We start from the raw sequence: 24,525 nt of genomic DNA, 5'->3' as shown, positions 1-24,525 counted from the left end.
AAAGAAAGAAAATCAAAAAAGAACATCCGAAACTCCCACTTCACATCTACCCACCAGTAGAGGCTCTTTGTCTTTGCATTCCCTCCCAATACTTTGAACAATTTATGCTCGTCTCTAAGGCCAACCCCTGCATTTGTGCACTAAATCTCGTCCCCTCCAGCTCGTTCAGAGACATCATTCAGCAACATCCTTTTTGTCTCCTGCATTATCATCCTTTCCCTCTTTTCTGGATTATTACCACTAGCATATAAACAAGCTGATATTTTTCATTAATTAAATAACAAAAGAATACTTCTTTTGATCTAATTTCTCTACTCAGGTATTGTCCTCATACCTCTACTACCTTTTCCAGCAAAACGTCTCCAAAGTGTGGTCTGTGCTTGCTGTCTCCAAGTTTTCTCCTACCAATTTCTTTCATCCCTGCCATTCCACTAAACCATTCTTGTCAACAAACCTTCAAGTTGCAAAATTCAATGGTCAGTCATTCCTCATCTTATTTGACTGTTCAACAGCATTTGACCTAAATGATCACTTTTTTCCCCTAAAATTCTTTTTTTAGTTTCCAGAACACATCTTCACCTGCTCCTCCTTCCCCTATCCTTTCCTCTTTCTTCTTTCTTTCCCTACGCCTCCTACCTCATCGGTCTGTTCCTTCTCATCCTCTGTATTCCTCAACACCCAGACTTCCAAATCTTTGTCTAAGACAGGAATCAGTACTTATATACCTCTTCTCTGCCCGTTCGCTTTTACTTGTGATTTTATCTAGTTTCATAACTTTAAAAGCAGCCTATGTGCTCATGTATTCTTATTTTATATGTCTAGCCTATACCTCACTTTTAAACTTCACAGTAGTATAGCCAGCCGTCTATTCAACATGCCCACCTGGTTATCTAAATGGCCTTAATGTATCCATAAGTAGACTCCTGATAGTCTCCCCTCAACCTGCTCTTCCTACCAGTCTTCCCCAGTTCAGTATAGGGCAACTCCTTTCTTACACCTGTTTATGACAAAAACCTTGAAAATCATTTTTAACACCTCTATTATTCTTATATCCCATATCCTATCTTTTAGGAAATCTTGCTGGCTCTATCTTCATTTTTTTTTTTTTAACTTGGTTTTAGAGAGAAAGAGGGAGAGAGAGAAACATGGATTTTTTGTTCCACGTATTTATGCATTCGTTGGTTGCTTCTTGTATGTGCCCTGACTGGGGACTGAACCCACAGCCTTTATTTATTTGGATGATGTTCTAACCAAGTGAGCTACCCAGCCAGGGCTTGTTGGCTCTATCTTCAAAATATATTCAGACCTGGCTGGTGTGGCTCAGTGGATTGAGCGCTGACCTGCAAACCAAAGGGTCGATGGTTTGATCCCCAGTCAGGGCACATGCCTGGGTTGTGGTCCAGGTCCCCAGTTGGGGGTGCATGAGACGCAACCACACATTGATGTTTCTGTCTCTCTCTTTCTCCCTGCCTTCCCCTTTGTCTAAAAATAAATAAATAAAACTATCTACAATTTTTACAGTACAGTAATCCCTCTCTATATCACGGTTCACTTATCACAGCCTCACTGCATCGTGAGTTTTTTAAAAATATTATGTTTAATTATTTATCGCGAATTTTTCGCTATATCGCAGGATTTTGCAGTACTGTATATGTATGTTAAAGTTACATAGGTTTAAGAGTGTAGAATATGTTTAAGAACATAAATAGTGTTTATAAAAGTGTGGAAAAGGTTAATAAGGGAGTGGGAAAGGTTAATAAGGGACCAGGAATAGTTTATAAGTGTGTGGGAAGGATTTAGAAAGCCTAAAAATATATATAAATACTAAAATAAATGTAATGTTCCTACTTCGCAGATTTTCACCTATCATGGGGGTGGGAGGGTCTAGAACGTAATACCTGTGATAAGTGAGGGAATACTATATTCTCTTTGTCTGGTTTCCCTGCTTTCCCTCTTGTTCCTTTAATATCTATTCTCAACATAGGAACCAGAGTGATCAATTTAAATGATCATGTCATTCTTCTGCCCCAAAGCCTCTAATAGCTTCCCATCTCATACAGAATAAAAATAATAATAATAATAATGCTCTACAAGATTCTACATAATCTGTCCTCCCCATGCCCTTTTCTCAGCTCATCTTCTGTCACTCCTCCCTTTGCTTATTCCACTCAGGCACTGTTGGACTCCTTGCTATCCTCATGGATGGCTCTTATTTTCTTCAAGTTTTGCTTAAATGTTGTCTAAGCAATAAGGACTTCCTTCACTATGATGAACTAAATTGAAATCCTCACCGCCCCATCAGCGCACCCTCCCCATATTCCTTGTCCCTTTTGTTCTGCGTGCATACTTAACACTCTTTGTTATGCTATATACTTATTTTATTTCTGTTTATTTTCTTCCTCCTCCCACTAGGAAAAAGTCTCTAAACCACACAAAGGGAAGGACTTTATTATATTGTATCCCCAGGCCTAAAACAGTGCCTAATTTATACAAGGTGGTCAATAATATTGTTGGGGAAAAAATACATACAATTTTAACTGGAACAAATGAATTGTAGCTGTTGAGGGAAGTTTCTCTCTGAAATCAGACAAGGTTGCATCTATTTAGCGAGGGGCAAGTTTTGGAATAACCTGTTCCTCTACCTCTTTCTTCCATAATCTCCTCTTTATCTATCCTATACCTTTTCTCCAGTTTTCTCCTTTAATCTAATAAACCATTTCTGAGGATTTAGTTCATGCTCCTAACTGACCTGTTACCAGACTCATTCCTTCCAATCCTCTACCTAAAACATAAATCTGATCTGTTGTCCCTAGTTTAAACCACTTGTGTGGCTCCCCATTATCCTCAAAAACTAAATATAAACTTGTTAGGATGGTTTTAGGTAAGCTTTCATGATCTGACTCCTGGTTACCTCTCTAGTTTAAACCATCAATATTCTTACTATAACCTTTCTTTTGGCCATTATATATTGAAATTGTTTCAGTTCTAGAAATGTACTTTTGCACATTCATTGTTGCCCGCTTTGCCTCCCCCTAATAAGTAATTCCTATCAATCCTTCAGATCTCACTTTGATGTCATTTCCTCTAGAATGCCTTACATACATACCCAACATTCTTCCAGCCAACTCTAAAGAATAGGTAGGATAAGTATAGTACAAATACAGATATATTGGGAAGTTTAAAGAAATTAAATTTCTAAAATGAAATTACAAAACAATAGTTAAGATCTCTTTAAATCATGGTTGGAGTTTTTTAAGAATTTTGTATAAAATTTTTCTTCGTTGATTTTACAGAGAAAGGGAGAGAGAGAGAGAGAGAGAGAGAGACAAAGATCAGTCTGTTGTTCCACTTACTTATTATGTATTCATTGGGTAAGTCCTGTATGTGTCCTGACCAGGGGTTGAATGCCACAGCTTTGGTGCAGCAGGATGACACTCTAAACAACTGAGCTACCTGGCCAGGGCATGAACTTTGTAAAGTTTTTAAAGCTTTCTTGCCATAAAGTATAGGGAAAGATCATGAGCTTTGAAGTTAAAAAGCCTGAATTCAAATTTTATCTCCACCTCTCCTTTAGGTAGTTACTTAACCTACCAATTTCAGTTTCCGCTTCCTGAAAATGAGATAAATAATATCAAACGTGCAGAATTTCAAAAACTAAGAGACTGTTTAATACTTGATGTGTTATTTTTGTCTTCTCAGATAGGATGCTTTCTAAGGGAGAGGGTCCTGTCTTTGTCTCTTTCTGGGCATCAAACACACAAACACTAGCTGTTAAGATTTGTGATATGTGTTAGCTTTGGCTTACTTCTCCCACTGCAGTGATCAGCAGTAAAATCTTTATTGTAGAAAGGGCCTGCCTAGGAAATAAAGAAAGGAACTAGAACCTTAGAGGAGTGTCAGCAGAGTTAAACAGGAACGGGTTAAGCAGTCTTCCTGGAAGATTATTGGTAAAGGTAATACAATAAAGTAATGACCTTGAAGAAAGAGAAAGGGCTCCTGGGGAACCAAATTAACTAGGGAAATGGCTCCCTAAGGCTGTTTTATAGATTCTTGCTGTCTTTTTGAAATTATCACAGGTAGGCGGAAATGAGTAAAATAAGGACAAGTGATACATAAAAATCTAAATGCATGTATTTAAAGGATTGTCCCTGCCCTGGCTGGTGTGGCTCAGTTGATTGGAGCATGGTACCCTTCTCTGAAAGGTTACTAGTTCAATACCGGATAGGGCACATACTTCAGCCGCAGGTTCTATTCGTGTCCCTCCCTCCTGTCAGGGCCTGTACCGGGAAGGCAACCAACTGATGTTTCTCTTTCTCCCCTCCTCTCTAAAATCAATAAATTTTTAAATTTTTTAATAAAATAAAAGATTGTCCTATATTCTGACATGTCTTCCCATTTATTGTTGTTAATATTTTTAAATGAACTTACTATGAGCCTTGTTGGGAGGAAAAACTCTTCTACTAATTTATGTCCAATTGGTTGGGGGTAAAGGGAGATCTTGAATTAACTGACAATAAATGAACAGGAGAAAAATTGTATCTAGGAATACCCGATAGAAATTAGCTCCCAGAACAGCTAGGGACAAAGGTTTATGTTTATATGCAAGAGAGTGATTTAGAGCTTCAAAGGACTGATGGTTCTGATGAATGTTGTTTATGCCATCGTTTTGGAATGTCTTGGTGCCTGAGGTCAGCGCCTCCCTGACTGAAGACCTTCCTGAAGGTACCCGGAGTTTGTGGCATCTGACTCTCATAAAGACCTGTTCTAGTCAGATAAGGGATGTCAGATAAGATTCTTTCTGTAACTTCTGTAGTTCAGGTATTTTCACATGAAGTGGCCTCCAGACCAGTTTGGTGGGTTGTTTATCTCGTTAGCCTGACCCAATAAATTTTCTCCCCAAATATGTAAAATGGTATGTTTTATTGTAGGGCCAGTGAGGTAAAAAAATTGTAAATTTGAAACGCTATCAATGGTGTCAGTTCTTTGAGATAGGCCAAAAAGGTACGTAGAGATAGCCTTAATGGTTAAATTGCATTCTTCCCCTTTATAGCACAGTGGTTTGAGAGCATAGATTTCAGACCCTGGCCCCTGGCGGGGTAGCTTAGTTGATTAGAGCATCATCCAATATGCCAAGGCTTCAGATTCCATCCCAGACAGGGCACATACAAGAATCGACCAATGAGTGCATAAATAAGTGGAATTACAAATTCATGTTTCTCTCTCTCTCAAATCAATCAATAAATTTTTTTTAAAGAGCATAGATTTCAGAGCCTGACAGACCTGAGTCTTCTGTGTGACTCTGACACCTTTGTGACTATGGCAAAGTTATTTAATAATTCACAATTTCCTTATCCTCAAAATGGAATAATGATCTTCTTTTCAAGGCTGTTGCTGGCTTAGCTAAGAAAATATACATTAAAAAGGTTTAGCATAGTGCTTGCCTTGATATATTGTACTTATTGGCTATATTGGAACTCCAGGTCAACTACTGGAATCTGCTTAATAACTAGTGGTTGAAATGATAGACCCCTTGCAGTAGTACTTGGCCCATAGTGCTAATTGATTGACCCTATTAACGAGAAAACCAGAGGCCCAAGATCACTTGTGTTAAAACTCATGATACCAAACATAGATTTAATAATTGCTGTTTCAACATCTCCCAGAAACATATCTTAATCAACCAGTCTGAAGTTTTCTGGTCAACACCAATGAGGTAATCTGTCACATAGGCCCTCTCCATTTCCTGCCCCTCCCCCACAATAGAAAGAAGAGGTGATCTGCATGATCAAAACCCAAAAGAACATATCCTGGTCTAACTATATATAATAATTTCTCAGCTTTTGTTAATAAGTCCCTTGCTTTATCCTTCTTCCTATAAAAATTTTACATTCTGTACCACCCCCTTGGAGTGCCCTTCTATTTGCTAGATAGGATGCTGCCTGATTCACGAATCACTTAATAAAGCCAATTAGATTTTCAAATTTACTCTGTACAATTTTGTTTTTTATCCACCCCTAATCCTAAACTAGTTGATCTATTCCCATAGGTTTTTTTTAAAAAATATTTTTTCAAAAGATTTTCTTTATTTTTAGAGAGAGGGGAAGGGAGGGAGAAAGAGAGGGAGAGAGATATGTAGATCAGTTGCCTCCTGCACCCCGTCACCCTGACCTGGGCAGGGCTGCAACCCAGGCATGTGCCCTAAGCTGGAATCAAACCAGTGACCTTTTGGTTTTCAGGAGGACACCCCACTGAGCCACACTGGGCAGGTTTTTAAAGGAGAACACTCTTTAAATCCACTGCTAGTATCCACAAACAATAATGTGATTCATTTCATGAACCAGTTTCAGAGGGCTTTTTTTTAAAAAGGACTTGAATTTTTTTTTAAGATTTTACTTATTTATTTTTAGAGAGAGGGGAAGGGAGGGAGAGAGGGAGATAAACATCAATGTGTGAGAGATACATTGATTAGGTTGCCTCTCACATGCCCCCAACTGGGTACATGGCTTGCAAACCAGGCATGTGGTCTGATTGGGAATTGAACAGGTGACCTTCCGGTTCACAGGCCAGTACTCAATCCACTGAGCCATACCAGCCAGAGACCAGAGGGTTTTTTTATTACACTTTTGTCTTCACATACAAAGACACCACTGCTGAGACTGTACAAAGCAGAAAAGGGTCCACAAAGAGTGGGGATTCTGGTATTAAACAGTGTCTAGTTTTAATCTACAAGTTCCTCTACTTATTATCTGTGTGAATTGATGTAAGTCATTTGACATTAGGCTTCCCCTTATCTGTAAACCAGGAGATGATTATCTCCCCTTATAAGATGTTTGAGGGTTAGATTGAACACAGTACTTGGTTCATTATTCAGATTTGCAGTTTTGAACTGACGAGATCAAGAATTAGGTAGAAATTGTATTTGGTAACTCAATCTCCATATTAAAATATGATAATCATATTCTAAATATGTGATTGAAATGGTTCCCTTTAAAAAAAATTTTTTTTAAGTTTTCACCCTGGCCTGTGTGGCTCAGTTGATGGAGCATCTTCTGTACACCAAAAGGGTGCAGGTTCCATCTCCAGTCTAGGCACATGACTGAGTTGCAGGGGTTCGATCCCCAGAGGTGCATGCGGGAGGCAACCAATTGAAGTTTCTGTTTCACATCAATGTTTCTCTCTCCTCTCTCTCTCTCCCTCCCTCCCTCTCTCTCTAAAAATCAATGAACATATTTTCAGGTGAGGATTTTTTTTTTTTAATTTTGTAAGAGACAAAAATGACCAATGTGAGTGCTCATGATTACTGCCTTTTAGCTCCTCCCCTCAATTTGAGGAGTTATGCAGTCAGTCAGACTAGTTCATTCAATTATTATGATGCAGATTAAAAATAGGAAATTGGAGATGGCAGGGTAATAAGAAGAAAAGAAAAAAATTAGCCAAGACAGAGTAGGTCTATCTACACAATAAAAACAGTGAGAAAGGGTGGGGGAGGCGGAAAAATAGAAGCAGGCTTTTCTTTTTTGTTTGTTTGTTTTTTTAAGATTTTATTTATTTTTAGAGAGAGGGGAAGGAAGAGAGAAAGAGAGGGAGAGAAACACCAGTGTGTGGTTGCCTCTCATGAGCCCCTAACTGGGGACCTGGCCTGCAACTCGGGCATGTGCCCTGACTGAGAATCAAACCAGCGACCCTTTGGTTCTCAGGCCAGTGCTCAATCCACTGAGCCACACCAGCCAGGGCAGGCTTTTCATTTTTAATTTCAAAGTGTTGGCTATAAACAAAACAGCTCGACAACTTTTTGGTTTAAATATTAACCAAAGATATTTGTTGTCTTCATTGGTATGTATGACCCATAGTAATATCATGTAACAATTGAGTGAATTATTGGACAGGCAATAAACTCCTTTTAAAACCCCTATTACTCCAATACACCTAATCTGATGTTTGTGTTGTGAAGTGGTATTTGTAGTGACCATTCATTAACAATTCTATAGCACCTAAACACTAATGCTGCCCAATAATACCATCCCCAAAGGACAGTTAATTCTACACTGACCATTTTTCTTTAAAAGGTTATTTATTTATTTATTTATTTTTAGAGAGAAGGGGTGGGAGGAAGAGAGGAGAAATATTAATGTGTGGTTGCCTCTCGCATGCCCCCAGCTGGGCACCTGGCCCACAACCCAGGCATGTGTCCTGATTGGAAATCAAACCTGCCACCCTTTGGTTCACAGGTCGGCGCTCAATCCACTGAACCACACCAGCCAGGGCTCTATTCTGACCATTTGGTGCATATTCTTTTCTGTACCAATGCTATCTATGTAAATAGTTGTTACACTGAATTGTTTAGGGAATAGTGAGAGGAAAAATAAGTATGTACATGATCAGTAGAGACACAAACATCATAGGCCCAATTATATAGCACACATCATTAACAAAGTAATTTTTTTCCAAATATTTTCCATCTAGTGTCAGTTGAATCTGTGGATGTAAAACCTGCCAATATAAAGGGTCAACTACATTGCCTAAATATAAGAAACCTCATGATATTAAGCAACAATATGGTGTGTGAGGGGTGGGAGCGTATCCATTGAATTGGAGGTTGGGAAATAAGAATGGTGGTAGAGTTTTTTACTGACTTGCTGTGAGACTTGGGCATGCTCATTTTACCTAAGACTTAGTTTCTTCAACTGTAAAATGAAGTTTCTGAAACTAAAATCATTAAGGATTCTTCCATGCCATGGGGTTCTTACATAATATTATACTTTGTTTTTTGGTACTCTCCCTGACTAAATTTACTTTACAGTTAATTATCTCAATTGTTTTGTGAATGAATGTCAACCCAGATATTATGTTCTCTAGTAAGTCTTCTTGGGCTGTCTAATGGGTGCCCAGTTTGGCTTAGGTATAGTCTCTGTGCCTCTACAACAAGCACTGTAGACTGGTCTGTAATACAATGTCAAATAATATTTATTTATCTACTTATTTAATATTCTCTTCCACAAATCTGTAAGTTCCCTGAGGGATTTTTATAAATGATATCTAAGTTCCAACACTCAAACAGAACCTAGCACAGGTATTTAATGAAATGAATAAATGGAGCTCAAGTACTAGAAAACTTTTGCAATAAAACTGAGGCAAAGCCCTAGCCAGGTAGCTCAGTTGGTTAGAGGGTTGTCCCAATACACAAAGGTGGTTTTTGTTTTTTATTGTTTTTATTTTTAAGATTTTATTTATTTACTTTTAGAGAGAGGTGAAGAGAGGGAGAAAGAGAGGGTGAGAAACAGCAATGTGTGACAGATACATTGACCAGTTGCTTCTCACATGCCCCTAAATGGGGACCTAGTCCACAACCCAGACATGTGCCCTGACAGGGAATTGAACCAGTGACCCCTGGGTTTGCAGGCCAGTGCCCAATCCACTGAGCCTCACCAGCCAGGGCAGTGGTGGTGGGTTTGATTACTGGTCAGGGCACACACAAGAATCAACCAATGAGTGCATGGATAGGTGAAACAACAAATTGATGTCTCTCTCTCTCCCTCAAATAAATAAATATAACAAGTTTTTTAAAAGGAAAAGACCTTATTTTTAAAAACTGAGGCAGGATAGTAAGAAGCAAGGAAATTCCTTGGCAGATGGAATGGGGAAACTGACAGAAGGCTGATTCAAACTGGCCTTATCCAGCATCTTGACTCACTTGCTTCAATCTCCCTTGCACAACCACTCCCTTAAGCATTAAAGTCCTCAGGGCAATGAGGTTCTAATTAGCATCAAATAATCTTAGGAAAAAAGCCTCAGGTCTCTTGAACACAGAGATAAGAGTTTTGGTCAAACTAGAAATAACATCTAGGCTTCAGCTGTGTTTCAATTCCAGGCCCAGAAAAGCAGCAAAACCAGAGGAAGCAATGCCATGGCTGACATCAGGACCAGATGCAATGACCAATGACCCCCTACTGTGGCACTAACCAATCAGTAGAGACCACACCCTGGCCCTGTAGACATACCTGGAAAGCTAATGAATATTCTGTTGAGATCCTCCCCTAAAATTCATGCCTGTAGAAAACAGATAAAAACCCTTAAGACAAAGGACCCAGTGTGTGCACTCTCTAGAGAAAGACTGTGGCTCCTTTCTTTAGGCATGTAACTTTGCTATCTTTCTCCTAAGCTCCAAGGGTCCCCACGAGACTTGCAACCAGGGGAGCAGGGGGCAGCAGCAATTAGTCTGGGGCTAATGACCTGAACCTGTCTCCACAGGCGCTTTTTTTTTTTTTTTTTTTTTTTGCCTCTGTAACTTGTTTCCTGAGCCTGTGCAGCTCAGCTGCCTCTGTGACTTTCTAAAAGGCCAAGGCAGCTCTCTCCGCAGTCCGCTGGAAGTTTCTCTTCCATTGCTTTGCAGGCTAAATATACTTCCTCTTGCATTAAGAGTTCTTGGCTCTGAATTCTTTCTTTGCTGAACTCAAGAACCAAGAGCCAACATTGCCGGTAACAGCACCACTGGTCTTTTTCAGAGAGCAATGTTACAAAGAGATAACTAAGAAATCTGAATCATGCTTTAGTATTAAACTTTAAAGCAAATGTTTAGAATTAAAGTAGACAAGACACACTTTACATAAAATTTATAACATTTATTTAGGCAAAAAAAAAAAAAATCTCAAAACAAAAATCTGTACACAAAACATTAAAACCTAAGGGATGTCCTGATTTAAAATACAGCATGATTCATGTCCAGAGTACTGCCATTCATCTGGCCACTGTGAGAACTGTGCCTTCAGTCCAGATAACTGAGGACCTCTGAAATGTGTACATTATACTTTCCAATAAATTTTTCATATCCTTTGAAAGGAGTTAAGCTAAACACTTGATTAGAATTTAAGCTAAAGATAGCTTTTCTCACACTCACAAGTCAGAAACTGACAGTGGGGTTTCTACAAGTCAGGGATTTTTACATTTTATTCTTGCAGATTATCTGAGAATATAAATCTTGAATAACATCCTCCCATTGTTAAAGGGAAAAAATCACTCATAAGAATTTCTTGCTTTTAAGAAAGTATGTTCAGCTTCCACTAGCTAAGTAGCTTCTTCCTTCCATGCTGATTAGAATAAGTTTAAAAGAACCCAATTTGAACAGTTATCCAAAAGGGAGACCCAAATTGAGCACATACTATTAATGAACTATATTTATAATTTCCTACAAAATAATTTTAATAAATTTGGATTTTCTAAATATTCTTAATAGTCACTCTGTCTAGCTATAATGTTAGGTTGTGCTGTCCAAAAGAGCTCTGCTTCATCCAGAGAAATAAGAAACAGCACTGATTTTCTCATAGATTAGCCCCCAAAACTGGGGAAGAAACAGGCAGAGAAAGCTCTTTCTTAGGCTACCTATCAGTTAACATAGAATATCTTACATTAAGATTTGGAAACTAAAGAATGTATAATTAGGAGTGTACCATGTCATGCAAAGACTATGTAATACTAAAAAAGATAAAGCAATTACTCACTTAAAGCACACTGGGCAAATTTTTCTATCATACTGCTGTTCTCATCACTGGGGAAGGCTGGATGTGCATTATTTCTAAAATAAACAGTTCATGAGTTAACACTAAAAATTAAAAATGTGTCAATACAAAGCAAATGGTAAAGATTAAACATCCAATATCCACACAATCATTTGAAACTGCTACAGTGGATTTGAGAGGGGAACCATGAGTTTACAACTCTCTCTGTAAGCTGTCTTAGAATACTGCTCTGAAGCCCCAGCCGCAAAGTCCCCAAATAAGTATTCAATAACATACAGATAAAACTGCCACATCAGCTAACAATGTGATAGTACCTTTAACTTAAACTTTTAGTTTAATAATACTGTTTATCCCAAAATAAAAGTTGCACAATAACCAAACAGTAAGTTTGTTTTCCCTGCTACTCAAGACCTCTTTTCAAACTTGGGTACTGCTGCCCATTGTTCTATGGCAGGGAAGGGGTGGTGGATGGTAGTGGGTGGGTATCATCCATGCATTTTTAAACATTAAGCCAAACCCATGATCCATTAATCTAGTCTATCTCAGTTTATCACATAAAATGTTTTAATTAAAATGTGCTCCAAAGGGCTAGAAGATGACCCAATGTTATCTTAACGTACGGCATAATAAAAAATTTAGCCAAATGAAAGTGACTGGGGAGATAAAGGACCAACTCAAAAGGTCCCACTAGTAAAAGCAACTTTCTAGTCTGGATATATAGAATTAATGTTATTAAACATGGGTCTTTCTTTGGGTGTTTGCAATCAAAAGATAAAATTAAATTCTCACAGTAGCCATATGGTAATTCACCGCTACCTTCGGTAATTCACTTAAATTGACCAGTTCCACTAAACAGCATTTCTATCCAGGAGTGAAGAGCAGCAATATTTAAGTCAATTCCTGGAATTGTGGGTCTGTTATGATTTTTAAAATCCTCAATTAAGAGCAGTAGCCACCGAGTCCTTGGCCAGAGGATAAATTAACCCCTTATTATTACAATGATTTATCTTTCTTTTCAAATGCAAAAGAAAAAAATTTTTTTAGAATACAAAGACCACAGCAAAACTCACTTGATGGAAGCAATGAGATGGCTTAATTATTTTTGTTTTAATTTCAGATTGTTTTTGTTTTACTCAATGATGCCAACATGCATCAGTATACTCTAAATTTAGAGTCTATTTTGATTTCCTTTAGCTCTAACTCTTGCTATTGCTTGTGGACTGATGTAGTGATATTTTACAGTAGCTGAGCGCACCTACAATTTGAGCAATGAGTGGTTCAACCCTAGACTAAATTGTGCTTGAAACAGTACCTTCAAGTCATTGAAGAGGTAACCTGTGAAGGCACCAAGTACTGTTAAATTCTATTATACAAATGCAAAAGGGAGGCCTAACAGATTCTAACCATAGAAACAGACCAGTTATGCCTTATAATTTCAATATACACATCTATTATATTTTGGCCAGATTCTAGACCTTAGAAACAATTCTGCGCCTTAATTAAACATACAATTTAAAGAACCATCCCAACAATAAAGGCACTACAATTTTTATGTATTTGGGATGTAATCAATTATTCTGCTTTTAAGACTCAGAGGTATCTGGCCATCACCAGTTTTCAAAGTAGTAAATTAAAATATTTTTGAATCTTCATCTATCAACAAGTTATTCTGCATAATGAAGAGATTTATTATTTTCTGTATATTTATAGTCATTTCGAAAAACAATCTGTTAAGACAAAAATCTAGGATTTGCCTATAGGGAACATGCACTTTTGTCTTCAATAGGAAGTAAGAAATATCTGAAGTCAAATTTTCAAATAGGCTTTTCCCTTAACCACACAAGTGAGGAGACCCGGAAATGGTCAACATAGTAGCAACTTCCAAGCTACTGTAGGCTGTCATTTCCTACTTTTTGCCTTAGACATTAAAATAAAAAAAGGATTGGCGGGTGGGAGCATTTAAAAGAATATTCCATTTTCTCGGAAATAGAATTAATCTGTGAAAATATTTCCTGTACCTGTAACATTTTCTTAAACCAATTAGGTCAGAATTAATCCATAATTTCATTCGATTTTTAATGGTTCTAAAAACCTATTTAATACTTTTTTTAGTTTAAATTTTCATCCCTGTGGAGGAGTAGCAAATAATTCAAGTATGATTACTGTAATAGTGGTATAAAATATGTATGTCAAAAATGTTAGCATACTAACAAACCAGCTCCTTTCTAAATAAAAATGTTTCTGAATTATCACAATAATTTAAACATACCATTTAAAATCTGTACTGAAAACATTTTGATCATCTATGAAAAACAAATTCAGTCATATGAGATTGTGATTAACCTTATCATAAACAAGAATTTTAAATGGGAATTAAGTTTCTTCATGATTTGCTGCCTCCCAACTGCCATTATTGATATAATGATAACTTATTCTTTACTATTCTGTAACAGGTATATTAAAGGAAAGGCAATTGTCTAAAAAAATAATCCATCAAAAAGTATTTCCTTTTATGCACTGCAACTGGAATCACTACATTTAACAGAACAGTCTAATTCTTCTTGTTCATTTTTGGCAGTGAGATATGGACATCTTTTTCCAACATGAAAACATTAAGATAAACATATTTCAAAACAAAAAAAATTTAACTTCTTGTGGAAAAATTTACTGTTATTAATTGTATTTTAACTGACAGGTAACATCATGTGTAGTCTCTATTCCACTGAACAAAATGACTTTGAAATAGAGGGACAAGAATGGTCAGTTTTAACGAGACATTTTAAAAATTCACATTTTCACAACAATGTGACATGTAGATTCAGACAGTTCATCTTTAACACAGAATGCTATAATATTTTACACTGTGATGCCTGGGGGGATATTTTTAGAGAGCAACCAGCAGTCTGCATAGGAAGCAGAAGCCCATGCTTCCAGGAATAAATATGAAGAAGCAGCTACTGCTCACTGCCCAAAGACAAGTGACCTTCAAAAGGATAGCCTGCTCCAGTTTAAAAACTATACATAAAACCAGACCTTTCCCCAGTTTCTAAACTCTGTTCTCCCTTAATAACTTTTCTTTTTAATATATTTTTCTTCCAGCCATCCAGGCTCCAGCCAGTGAGTTAGCTTCCCAAGGAGAGGATTCAGATTTCCATTCTTTCATACTAAGAAAGGCATCTTATAAAAGATACACAGATAGAGAATAAAGACATTTTATAGAGAAGCAGTATAAAATTTACAACTGAAGCAGTGCCAGAAATCAGATTAACAGCTTATCTGAAGCTGTAAACTGATTGTAAGGGTCTTTAAGATCAGAAAAGTATGGCCTAAGGGTTCGTGCAAATTTTATCAAGAAACTGTAGAATTTCAAGCACAGGTAAGTTCAAACACTGAAAGATGTGGAAAATTTCCTAAAAAGCAATGATGAAGAAAGAGAACCTTCTTACCTCATAAGTTAAAAATCACAAAACATATTAGACTGTTCACATGGGCAATACTGTACACGGTCAATCTCAAACTGATCTAAGTTTCTTGCCATTGAAACCCCAAAACATCACAGAGGGTAAATATATTCCAACTGAACCTATCACAAAAAGGATTCCTGTGATTCAGTTATCCAATTGCCTATAGCTATCAGTTTAGCCTGGCCTGGGGCTGCTTTTTACAGGGAGGTGGTCTCCCATGGCGAACAATGTGTTTTTCTAAGCTGTCCAGAATGGCCACAGCAATCTGTTGGACATGGGGATCAGTCTGTTCATGTTCTTTGATGTTGTATAAATGCTGCAATCCTCCTTCCTCAATCAGCATGCTGCAATACCTTGAAGCTGAAAGAAAATAAGAGAAAAAGCTTTTCTTAAATTACTTTAAAAAATTATTCCACACACACAAAAAGAGTTCTTTTTTCACTTAAATTTTAGCTGTTTTGTTATTGACGACGAACACATGCTAGAGCCAATGTTATGTCTACACTGCAAGGTCCCACACATAAACAATACACATACCATGTATATATTTACATTTATATTTTAATCATAACCTTAAGAAATAGACTTTCTGGAAAAAAATTTTATTTAACCCGAAATCACAGGTAAGGTAGGTGCCATTACACTTTTACATATTTCCTGTTTTTTTTGTTTTTGTTTTTTTATTTATGTATTTATTTTCACAGAGAGGGAAAAGGAGGGAGAAAGAGAGAGAGAGAGAAACATCGATGTGCAAGAGAAACCATTGGTTGCCTCTTGCATGCCACCAACTGGAGACCTGGTCCACAACCCAGGCATGTGCCCTGGCCATGAATCAAACCAGCAACCTTTAGGTTTGCAGGTCAGCACTCAATCCACTGAACCAACCAGCCAGGGTCTGTTTTGTTTTTGTTTATATATATAGATTATTATTTTTAAAGATTTATTTATTTATATTTAGATAGAGGGGAAAGGAGGGAGAAAGAGAGGGAGAGAAACATCAATGTGTGATTGCCTCTTCCACACTCTGACCTGGGGACCTGGCCTGCAACCTAGGTCTGTGCCCTGACTGGGAATTGAACCAGTGACCCTTTAGTTCACAGGCTGGCGCCCAATCTGCTGAACCACACCAGTAAGGACTATACACATTTTTCTAAAAATTTTTTTTTTTACCCTTTAATCAGTTTACATTTAATATCATTTTGTTTTAGTTTTAGGTGTACAACATAGTGGTTAGACAATCATATACTTTACAAAGTGATCCCCCAATATTTCCAGTACCCACCTGGCACCATACATAGTTATTCCAGTACTATTACCTATATTCCTTATGCTGTACTCTACATTCCTGTGCCTTCTTTGTAACGACCAATTTGTACTTCTCAGTCCCTGTCCCTTTTCCACCCAGTGCCCCCACCCCTCTTTGTTTCTTTTTTAACTTAATTGCACTGATATTGTACATACAATTTTCTTTATTTCTAAATATTTTTTTGTCTTTTGATTTTAAAAATATTTTTGTGCACTTGAGTTTTAAAGTCTTTTAGTTTTAGTCATTTACTGAAGTATAATTTACACATAATAAAATGTGTACACTTGTGTAACCACCACCACAATCAGGATACAGAATATTTTCAACTAAAAAGTTTCCTAGCCCAGTTTTTCAGTCCATCCCCCCTGCATCCCTTACTCCAGGAAACTGCTGTTCTAATTTCCATGACATGAACTACTTTAGCCTGGTCTACAACTTATTATAAATGGAATCATGCAGAATGTATTCTTTTATGTCTACTTTTGTTCAGCATGATGTTTCTGAGATGCATCCATGTTTTTACACATATGTAGTTTTTTTTTTAAACTGGTAAGTATTCCATTGCATTGAATATACTTCATATTTTTAATGTTATTGTACTGATAGAATTTGTTGGATTGTTTTCTCCAAGCGGTTTGTTACAGTAACAAAAATGCTATAATCAGACTTCCAGGCACTATCAAGTCCTACCTAGATAGACACGCTGTGTCTCCCTCCACAACTAAGAAGGAATACAACTATCTCAACACTAGAGACAACCAGAAGTTCCAGAAAATCGAGCTGCATGGAAGTACAACAATGATATAAAGAAGAAATACTCAGCCAGACAGGTAAGAGGGGCAGAGAAGAAGCAGTGTGGTGGCAGCAGTGGTAGGCTGGTGGAAAACGCAGTCATGTTTTAAAAAGTTGGAGGGACACCTGGGGAGCACTCCCAGCACAAGACCAGCTCACAGTTTCAGTGCCGGGGAAAATAAATTCTCATTGCTTCTGACTGTGAAAATCAGTGGGGTCTGGGGCAGAGGAAGAAACTGCCAGTCTCTCAGCAGAGTCCACTTGTTTAAAGGACCCCCATGGTCCTAGAACATCCTCAGACCCACCCACTCTGGGAACAATGGCCAGGGCAACAGCTAGAGGGGCGCTAGTCCCATACAGAAGTGGGAGAAGTGCCTGGAAAAGGAGCAAGTGCTGAGCAAGTGGCACTGTCCCCTCTCAGACCCCTCCCCTACATACAGTGCTGCAACCTGATGAAATGGGTTGCCCCACACTAACGAATACCTAAGGCTCTGCCCCTTACAAAGTAACAGGTGCAACAGCTCTACCTATGACACAGAGGCAAACAAACACAGGAGTCTGTCAAGATGAGGACACAGAGAAGTATGGCCCAAAACAGGGATAGGATCAAGATTCCAGTGATAGAACTAAGTGACGAGGAGATAGCCAACCTAACAGACATAGAGTTCAAAACACTGGTGTTAACAATGCTCACAGACTTGACAGATATGCTTAAGTATGGCAAACGGAGAAAGGAAGAAGTGAAGGTTATACTAAATGAAATAAAGGAAAATCCACATAAAACCAATGGTGAAGGGAAGGAAATCGGGATTCAAATCAATGATTTGGAACATAAGGAAGAAAAAAACAGTCAACCAATACAGAATGAGGAAACAAGACTTGAAAAAAATGAGGAGGCTTGGGAACCTCTGGGACAACTTTAAACGTGCCAACATCTGTATCACAGGGGTGCCAGAGGGAGAAGAGGAAGAGTAAGAAATTGAAAGCTTATGTGAAAGATAATGAAGAAAAACTTCCCAAATTTAATTAAGGAAGTCGACATACAAGTGCAGGAAGCACAGACAGTCCCAAACAAACTAGATCCAAAGAGGACCACACCAAGACACATCATCATTAAAATGCCAGAGATTAAAGATACAGAGAAAATCTTAAAAGCAGCAAGGGAAAGAGAGCTACCCACAAAGGGGTGCCTATAAGACTATCAGCTGATTTCTCAAGAGAAATTTTGCAGGCAAGAAGGGACTGGCAAGAAGTATTCAAAGTGATGAAAAGCAAGGACCTATAACCAAGATTACACTATCCAGCAAAGCTATCATTTAGAATGGAAGCGTAGATACAGTGCTTCCCAGACAAGGTAAAGCTAAAGTTCATCATCACCAAGCCATTATTACATGAAATGTTAAAGGGACTTATTTAAGAAAAAAGAAGATCAAATCTATGAACATTAAAATGACAACGAACTCACAACTATCAACAATTGAATCTAAAAAATAAAAACAAAATCCAACTAAGCAAACCAGAACAGGAACAGAATCACAGGTGTGGGGATCATTTGGCGGGTTATCAGCTGGGTGGGGGAAGGGGGAGAATTGGGGAAATGGTGCAGAGATTAAGAAGCATAATTGGTAGGTACGAAATAGACAGGGGGAAGTTAATAATAATATAGGAAAGGCTGAAGCCAAAGAACTTACAAGCAGGACCCATGGACATGAACTAAGGTGGGTGAGATTGCTGAAGGGAACAGGGGTAATGGACAGAGGGGAGCAAAGGGAAAAGAAATTGGGACAACTATAACAACATAATCAATAAAATATACTTAAAAAATAAAATGCTATAACCATACTTGTTCAAATTTACTTTTTAAGATTTTATTTATTTTTTATAGAGAGGGAAATTGAGAGAGAAAGAGAAAGAGAGAAACATCAATGTGTGTTTGCCTCTTACATGTTCCAACTGGGGGCCTGGCCCACAACCTAGGCATATGCCCTGACTGGGAATTGAACTGGTGACCCTTTGATTCACAGGCCAGTACTCAATGTACTGAACCACACCAGCCACTGCTACTTGTTCAAGTTTTTGGTGGCCTTTTCATTTAAGGAAATACCTGAAATCACCAAACTATTTTCAAAAGTGGTTGTATCATTTTTCCCTGCCATCAGCAATGAATGTGTAAGTTGTTTTGCACCCTTGTCAACTCTTGTCCTTGTCCACCATTTTGATGATAGGTAGCCTTCCTAGTAGGTGTGAAGTGGTATCTCATTTTTTTTTTTTTAAACGAGAGGGAGAGAAACATCAAAGTGTGGTTGCCTCTCGCGTACCCACAACTGGGGATCTGACCTACAAATCAGGCATGTGTCCTGACTGGGAGTCAAACCAGTTTGTAGGCCAGCACTCAATCCACTGAACCACACCAGCCAGGGCTGAAGTGTTCTCATAGTTTTTCTTTTTTATTCCAGAGAGAGAGGAAGGGGAGAGGGAGGGAGGGAGAGGACAAAGGAGGGGGTAGAGGGGTGGGGAGGGAGAGAGGGGGAGGGGGAGAGAGAGAGAGAGAGAGAGAGAGAGAGAGAGAGAGAGAGAGAGAGAGAGAGAGAGAGAGAGAAACATTGAGGTTTGAGACAAACACTGATCGGTTGTCTCTTAAATGTGACCTTTTGGTTCATGGGATGATGCTCCAACAAAGAGAGCCACACTGGCCAGGGGTCTCACTGTGATTTTAATTCTTATTTCTCTAATAACTGATGATGTTGAGCTTCTTTTCATGTGCTTATTGGACATTTGTATATTTTCTTTGGAAACATGCCTATTGAGATCCTTTGCCCATTTTTATTTTATTTATTTATTTATTTAATACAAAATGCTTCACAAATTTGCACGCTTATCCTTATGCAGGGGCCATGCTAATCTTCTCTGTATCATTCCAATTTTTATTATACATGCTGCTGAAGCAAGCACTTTGCCCATTGTTAAACAGGATTATTTTTCTTTTTATTATTGAGTTGTAAGAACTCTTTATATTAGTACATTCTGAAAACAAGTTCCTCATCAAATACACAATTTTCAAATATTTTCAATAATTTTGTGGGGTTTTTTACTTTCTTTTCTTTAAAGATTTTTTTTTTCATTTATCTTTTATAGAGAGAGGGAGGGAGGGAGAAAGACAGGGAAGAAAACATTGATGTGAGAAAGATTGATGGGTTGCCTCCTGCACACGCCGCAACAGTGGACCGAAGTGGCAACCCAGGCATATGCACTGACTGGGAATCAAACTGGCAACCTTTTACTTTGTGAAATGACATCCATAAAACTGAACTACACCAGTCAGTGTTCTTAGTTTTAAAATCTTTTATTATATCCAATTAAACTATTTTTTCTTTTGTAACTTACACTTTTGGTACCCTATCTAAGAAACCATTGCTTAATTCAAGGTCATAAAGATTTATACCTAATTCCTTCTGAAAGTTTTATAAGTTTATGTTTATGTAAATGTAGCTCTTACTTTTAGGCCTATAACCCATTTTGAGTTAATTTTTACGTATGGTATGAGGTAAGGGTTCAACTTACTTCTTTTACATGTGTCTACTCAGTATTTCCAGCATCATTCTGAAAAACATTATTTCCCTACTGAACTGTCTCAGCATCCTTGTCAAAAATCAACTGACCATAGATGCATGAATTTATTTCTGCACTCTCAATTCTGTAAAACAATTCTTTTTCATTTATTGATTTTTAGAAAGAAAGGGAGACAGACACATTGATTTGTTGTTCTACTTACTTATGCATTCATTGGTTGCTTCTTGAATGTGCCTTGATCGAGGATAGAACCCTCAACCTTGGTGTACTGGGAAAATGCTCTAACCAACTGAGCTATCGGGCCAGGGCTGCATTCTTAATTCTTTTTTTTTTTTTTTTTCAGATTTAATGTGTTTTATTGATTAAATTATTACATTTGTGCCAATTTCCCTTCCCTCTGCTCCCCTCCACCCGGTGGCCCCCCTCCCTCCAGTTGTCCCCCCCTTTTAGATTATGTCCATTAGTTGTGCATACAGTTCCTCCCAACCTCTCTTCGTCTATTCCATTCCCTCCTACCTTGATCCCCAATTCCTATATCATCTCCCTCCCTTTCCCCATTCCCCCTCCCTGTTGACCTCCCCCCAATATGCTTCCCGTACCCACAGTTCCTCTTCCACTCTCGTTGCCTATTTAGTTTGTCTTTGTTTCATCTCCCTAGCTTCTGTTTTTTTTTAAACCAGTCCCTTTAACATCTCATATAACAGTGGTTTGGATCTAATGAACTCTTTCAGTTTTATTTTGTCCTGGAAACACTTTCTCTGTCCTTCTATTCTGAATGACAATTTTGCTGGATAGAGTATTCGTGGTTGTAGGTTTTGGATTTTCATTACTTTGAATATTTCTTGCCAGTCTCTTCTTGCCTGTAGGGTTTCCCTTGAGAAGTCAGCTGATAGTCTAATTGGGACCCCTTTGTACATAATTCTTTTCTTCTCTCTTGCTGCTTTTAAGATTCTCTCTTTATCTTTAATTTTTGACATTTTGATTATAGTGTGTCTTGGAGTGGTTCTCCCTGGGTCCAGTCTCTTGGGAACTCTCCTTGCTTCCTGGACCTGCAGGTCTATTCCCTTCCCCAAGTCTGGGAAGTTCTCCTTTATTATATTTTCACTCAATTTTTCAAGTTCTAGTTCATCTTCCTCATTCTCTGGCAAACCAATGATTCTTATGTTGGGCCTTTTATAGCTGTCCCAGAGGTTTCTGATCCTTTCATTGTTGCTTCCCATTTCCTCTCGCTGCATTGGTTGACTGCTTGTTCCTTCTCCATATTCCAGTTTGTTGAAATGAACTCTGGATTTTATTTCCTTTCCTTCTGTCTCGTATGCGGTTTTGTTCCTTTCGTTATGAAAGTTTTTCGCTTCTTTCATATCTTTTTCCTGCTCTTTTGTGAATTCTGTAAGCCACCTGATAACAATGGCCCAGAACTGAGCCTCTGACAGGTTTCTTATCTGTTCATCTGTCAGGTTCTCTATCTGCTGCCTGGTGAGTTGTGTTACCGGTATTTCTATAGTTGCCTGCCTCATTTTGACAGATGCGTTTTGTTTTCTTGGGCTGGCTGTCGGGGGCAGTGCCTGTGTACGTGTCACAAATTAGCGACCGGCGCCTGCCTGTCCGCGACCTATTTCGCAGCCCTGTGGTGCTTTCTTTGGGGGCGGGGGTCCAAGATGGATTCACACAGTTATTCAGCTAGGAGACCGGGATCCGTCCTCCCGCCCCCCTGGGCCTCACTGTTCAAGGCGATGCGGCGGCCGCTCTCCCCAGCGCCGGAGTCGCGCACCGCCAGGGGCTTGGCCGCCGGGATTCCTCGCTGGGGTCGCGCACCGCCAGGGGCTTGCGTAGCCGGGACTCCTCGCTGGGGTCGCGCACCGCCAGGGGCTTGCGCAGCCGGGATTCCTCGCCACCCGCCGCTCCGGGTGCGACTGCAAACAGCACTGCCCTCTTTAACTCTTACCTGCCCAAATGGCACCGCTGGTTTATAACTTCATATGTTGGACTTCCGTGTAGTTTTATTTTCTGGAATTTCTAGTTATCCTTTGTTTTGAAGTAGTTGTATTCCTCTATAGTTGTAGAGGGAGACCTAGCGTGTCCATCTAAGCCTCCATCTTGGCCGGAATGACTTGCATTCTTAATTCTAATGCATTAATCTATATGTCTATCCTAATGACACTGAACATCTTTTCATGTGCTTATTCACTATCTGTGAAGAGTCTGTTCAACTCTTTTGTCCATTTTTTTTTTTTTACTTCTATTGTTTTCTCATTAATAAGCTTTGAGAGTTGTCTATATATTTTGCTTAATCAGATATTTGATTGGCAAATATTTTGACCCAGGGTGTGTACTGGCTTTTCATTCTCTAAACAGTGTCTCTTAAAAGTAGACATCCTAATCCCCGGACTCCTGGTCAAGATGGAGGCATAGGTAGACAATAAAAGAATTACAACTAGATCTCAAAACAAATAACACCCAAAACCATCAAAAAAATGAGCTCTAAGGAAGTCTGACAACCAAGGATTTAAGGAAGTCACATTCATCCAGATGGATAGGAAGGGTGGAGAGGCAAGGAGACGTGGCGTGGCGCAGAGAGTTGGCAATGGCGGTGGAACTGACGGTCCCACATTCACCCATGGTGGATAAAAATCAGGAGGGATACCTTGGGAGCAAGCAATCCCAGACCCAGGCCAGACCACATAGCCCGGGGTTCCACCACCGGGAAGATAAATCACAGTAATGTTTGGCTGTAAAGACCAGAGTGGGTTAGGAGGCTGAAGAAACTGCCTGATTTTCAGGAGACTCTGTTTAAAGGGACTGCGTGGACATAGAATGTATGCAAACCCACCCACTTTTGGATTAACCATCAGGGAAACAACTGGAAGAGCACCAGTCACATATGGGAAGTGTGTGAAGTGACTGGAAACAGGGCAAGTGCCAGGCAAACCTCCAGAAGCCAGGCAGCATTGTCCTCTCTGGGATCCCTTCCCCAACACAGAGTCACAAAGCAATGAAGAGGGTTGCCCTGTCCTGTCTATTACATTAGGCTTTGCCCCACACAGAAGAAGGCGATGTGAAATACACATGGAGAAGATGGCCATCTGACTAGAGTGAATAATCTGCAAGCCAAGGAATATCGAGGATTGTCAGCAGAAGAGGCAAGGAAGGATTCTCTCCTAGAGCTGTCAGAAAAAGCATGGCCCTAATGGATACCTTGATTTTAGACTTCTAGCCTCCAGAACTGAGAGACAAATTGTCCTGTTGTTTTAAACAACGTACTTGTGGGACTTTGTTATGGTAGCCATAGGAAACTGATGTACCATATAAGAGAGATTATGTGATTATTACAAATCATGTTGTCAAAAACTTTCTAAGATATAGAAAAATGCAACCCTGGCCAGTGTGGCTCAGTTGGCTGGGCATTGCCCCAAGAAAGTGAAAGGTTGCCTGCCGGTTGGATTCGTGGTCAAGGTACATGCCTGGGTTGTGGGTGTGCATGTACGAGGGGCAACTGCTCTGTTTCTCTCGCACATCGATGTTTCTCTCCCTCTCTTCTCCCTCCCTTCTCCTCTCTCTAAAAATAAATAAAATCTTTTTTTTAATATGGAAATATGTTCATTATAATGTATGAAATAGATACTATTATTATTGCCATTTAACAAATCTGGAAACTGAGGCCCAGGCTTAATTCAAGATGGCATACAGAGTAAGTGGTGAAACATGACTTGATCCAGGTAGATTCCTGTGTGTTCATAACCACTACACTATAACTATCACTTAATTGTTAAAAGCTGTAAGCAGCATTAAAACTTTTTAATGCAAACTGAGAAGTAAATTTCATTTAAATATAAACAAAATAAGCCAGGAAAGCAAGAAAGTAGGTACCTGAAATACCTGA

The 24,525-nt window shown here is 38.8% G+C and overlaps 1 protein-coding gene and 1 non-coding gene across 2 annotated transcripts in view; both read right to left on the bottom strand.

Moving 5' to 3' along the window:
• Positions 1-10,604: 10,604 nt before the first annotated feature.
• ZYG11B (zyg-11 family member B, cell cycle regulator) overlaps positions 10,605-24,525 on the bottom strand; it is a 92,811-nt gene continuing 78,890 nt past the window's right edge. Inside the window, exon 14 of the mRNA XM_090269473.1 lies at positions 10,605-15,337. Within this exon, the coding sequence (XP_090125599.1) occupies positions 15,147-15,337 (191 nt within the window). The 3' untranslated portion in view covers positions 10,605-15,146. The remainder of the gene's footprint in view (positions 15,338-24,525) is intronic.
• Positions 19,919-20,027, bottom strand: LOC150014912 (U6 spliceosomal RNA). Its single transcript, XR_016510202.1, has one exon. It is a non-coding gene; the product is annotated as a U6 spliceosomal RNA (small nuclear RNA).

This window comes from Furipterus horrens, unplaced genomic scaffold (assembly GCF_987537825.1).
Source record: "Furipterus horrens unplaced genomic scaffold, mFurHor1.1.pri manual_scaffold_3, whole genome shotgun sequence".
NCBI lineage: Eukaryota > Metazoa > Chordata > Mammalia > Chiroptera > Furipteridae > Furipterus > Furipterus horrens.
The sequence above is the reverse complement of the archived record's forward strand: the minus strand, read 5'-3'. Positions and strand labels throughout refer to the sequence as shown.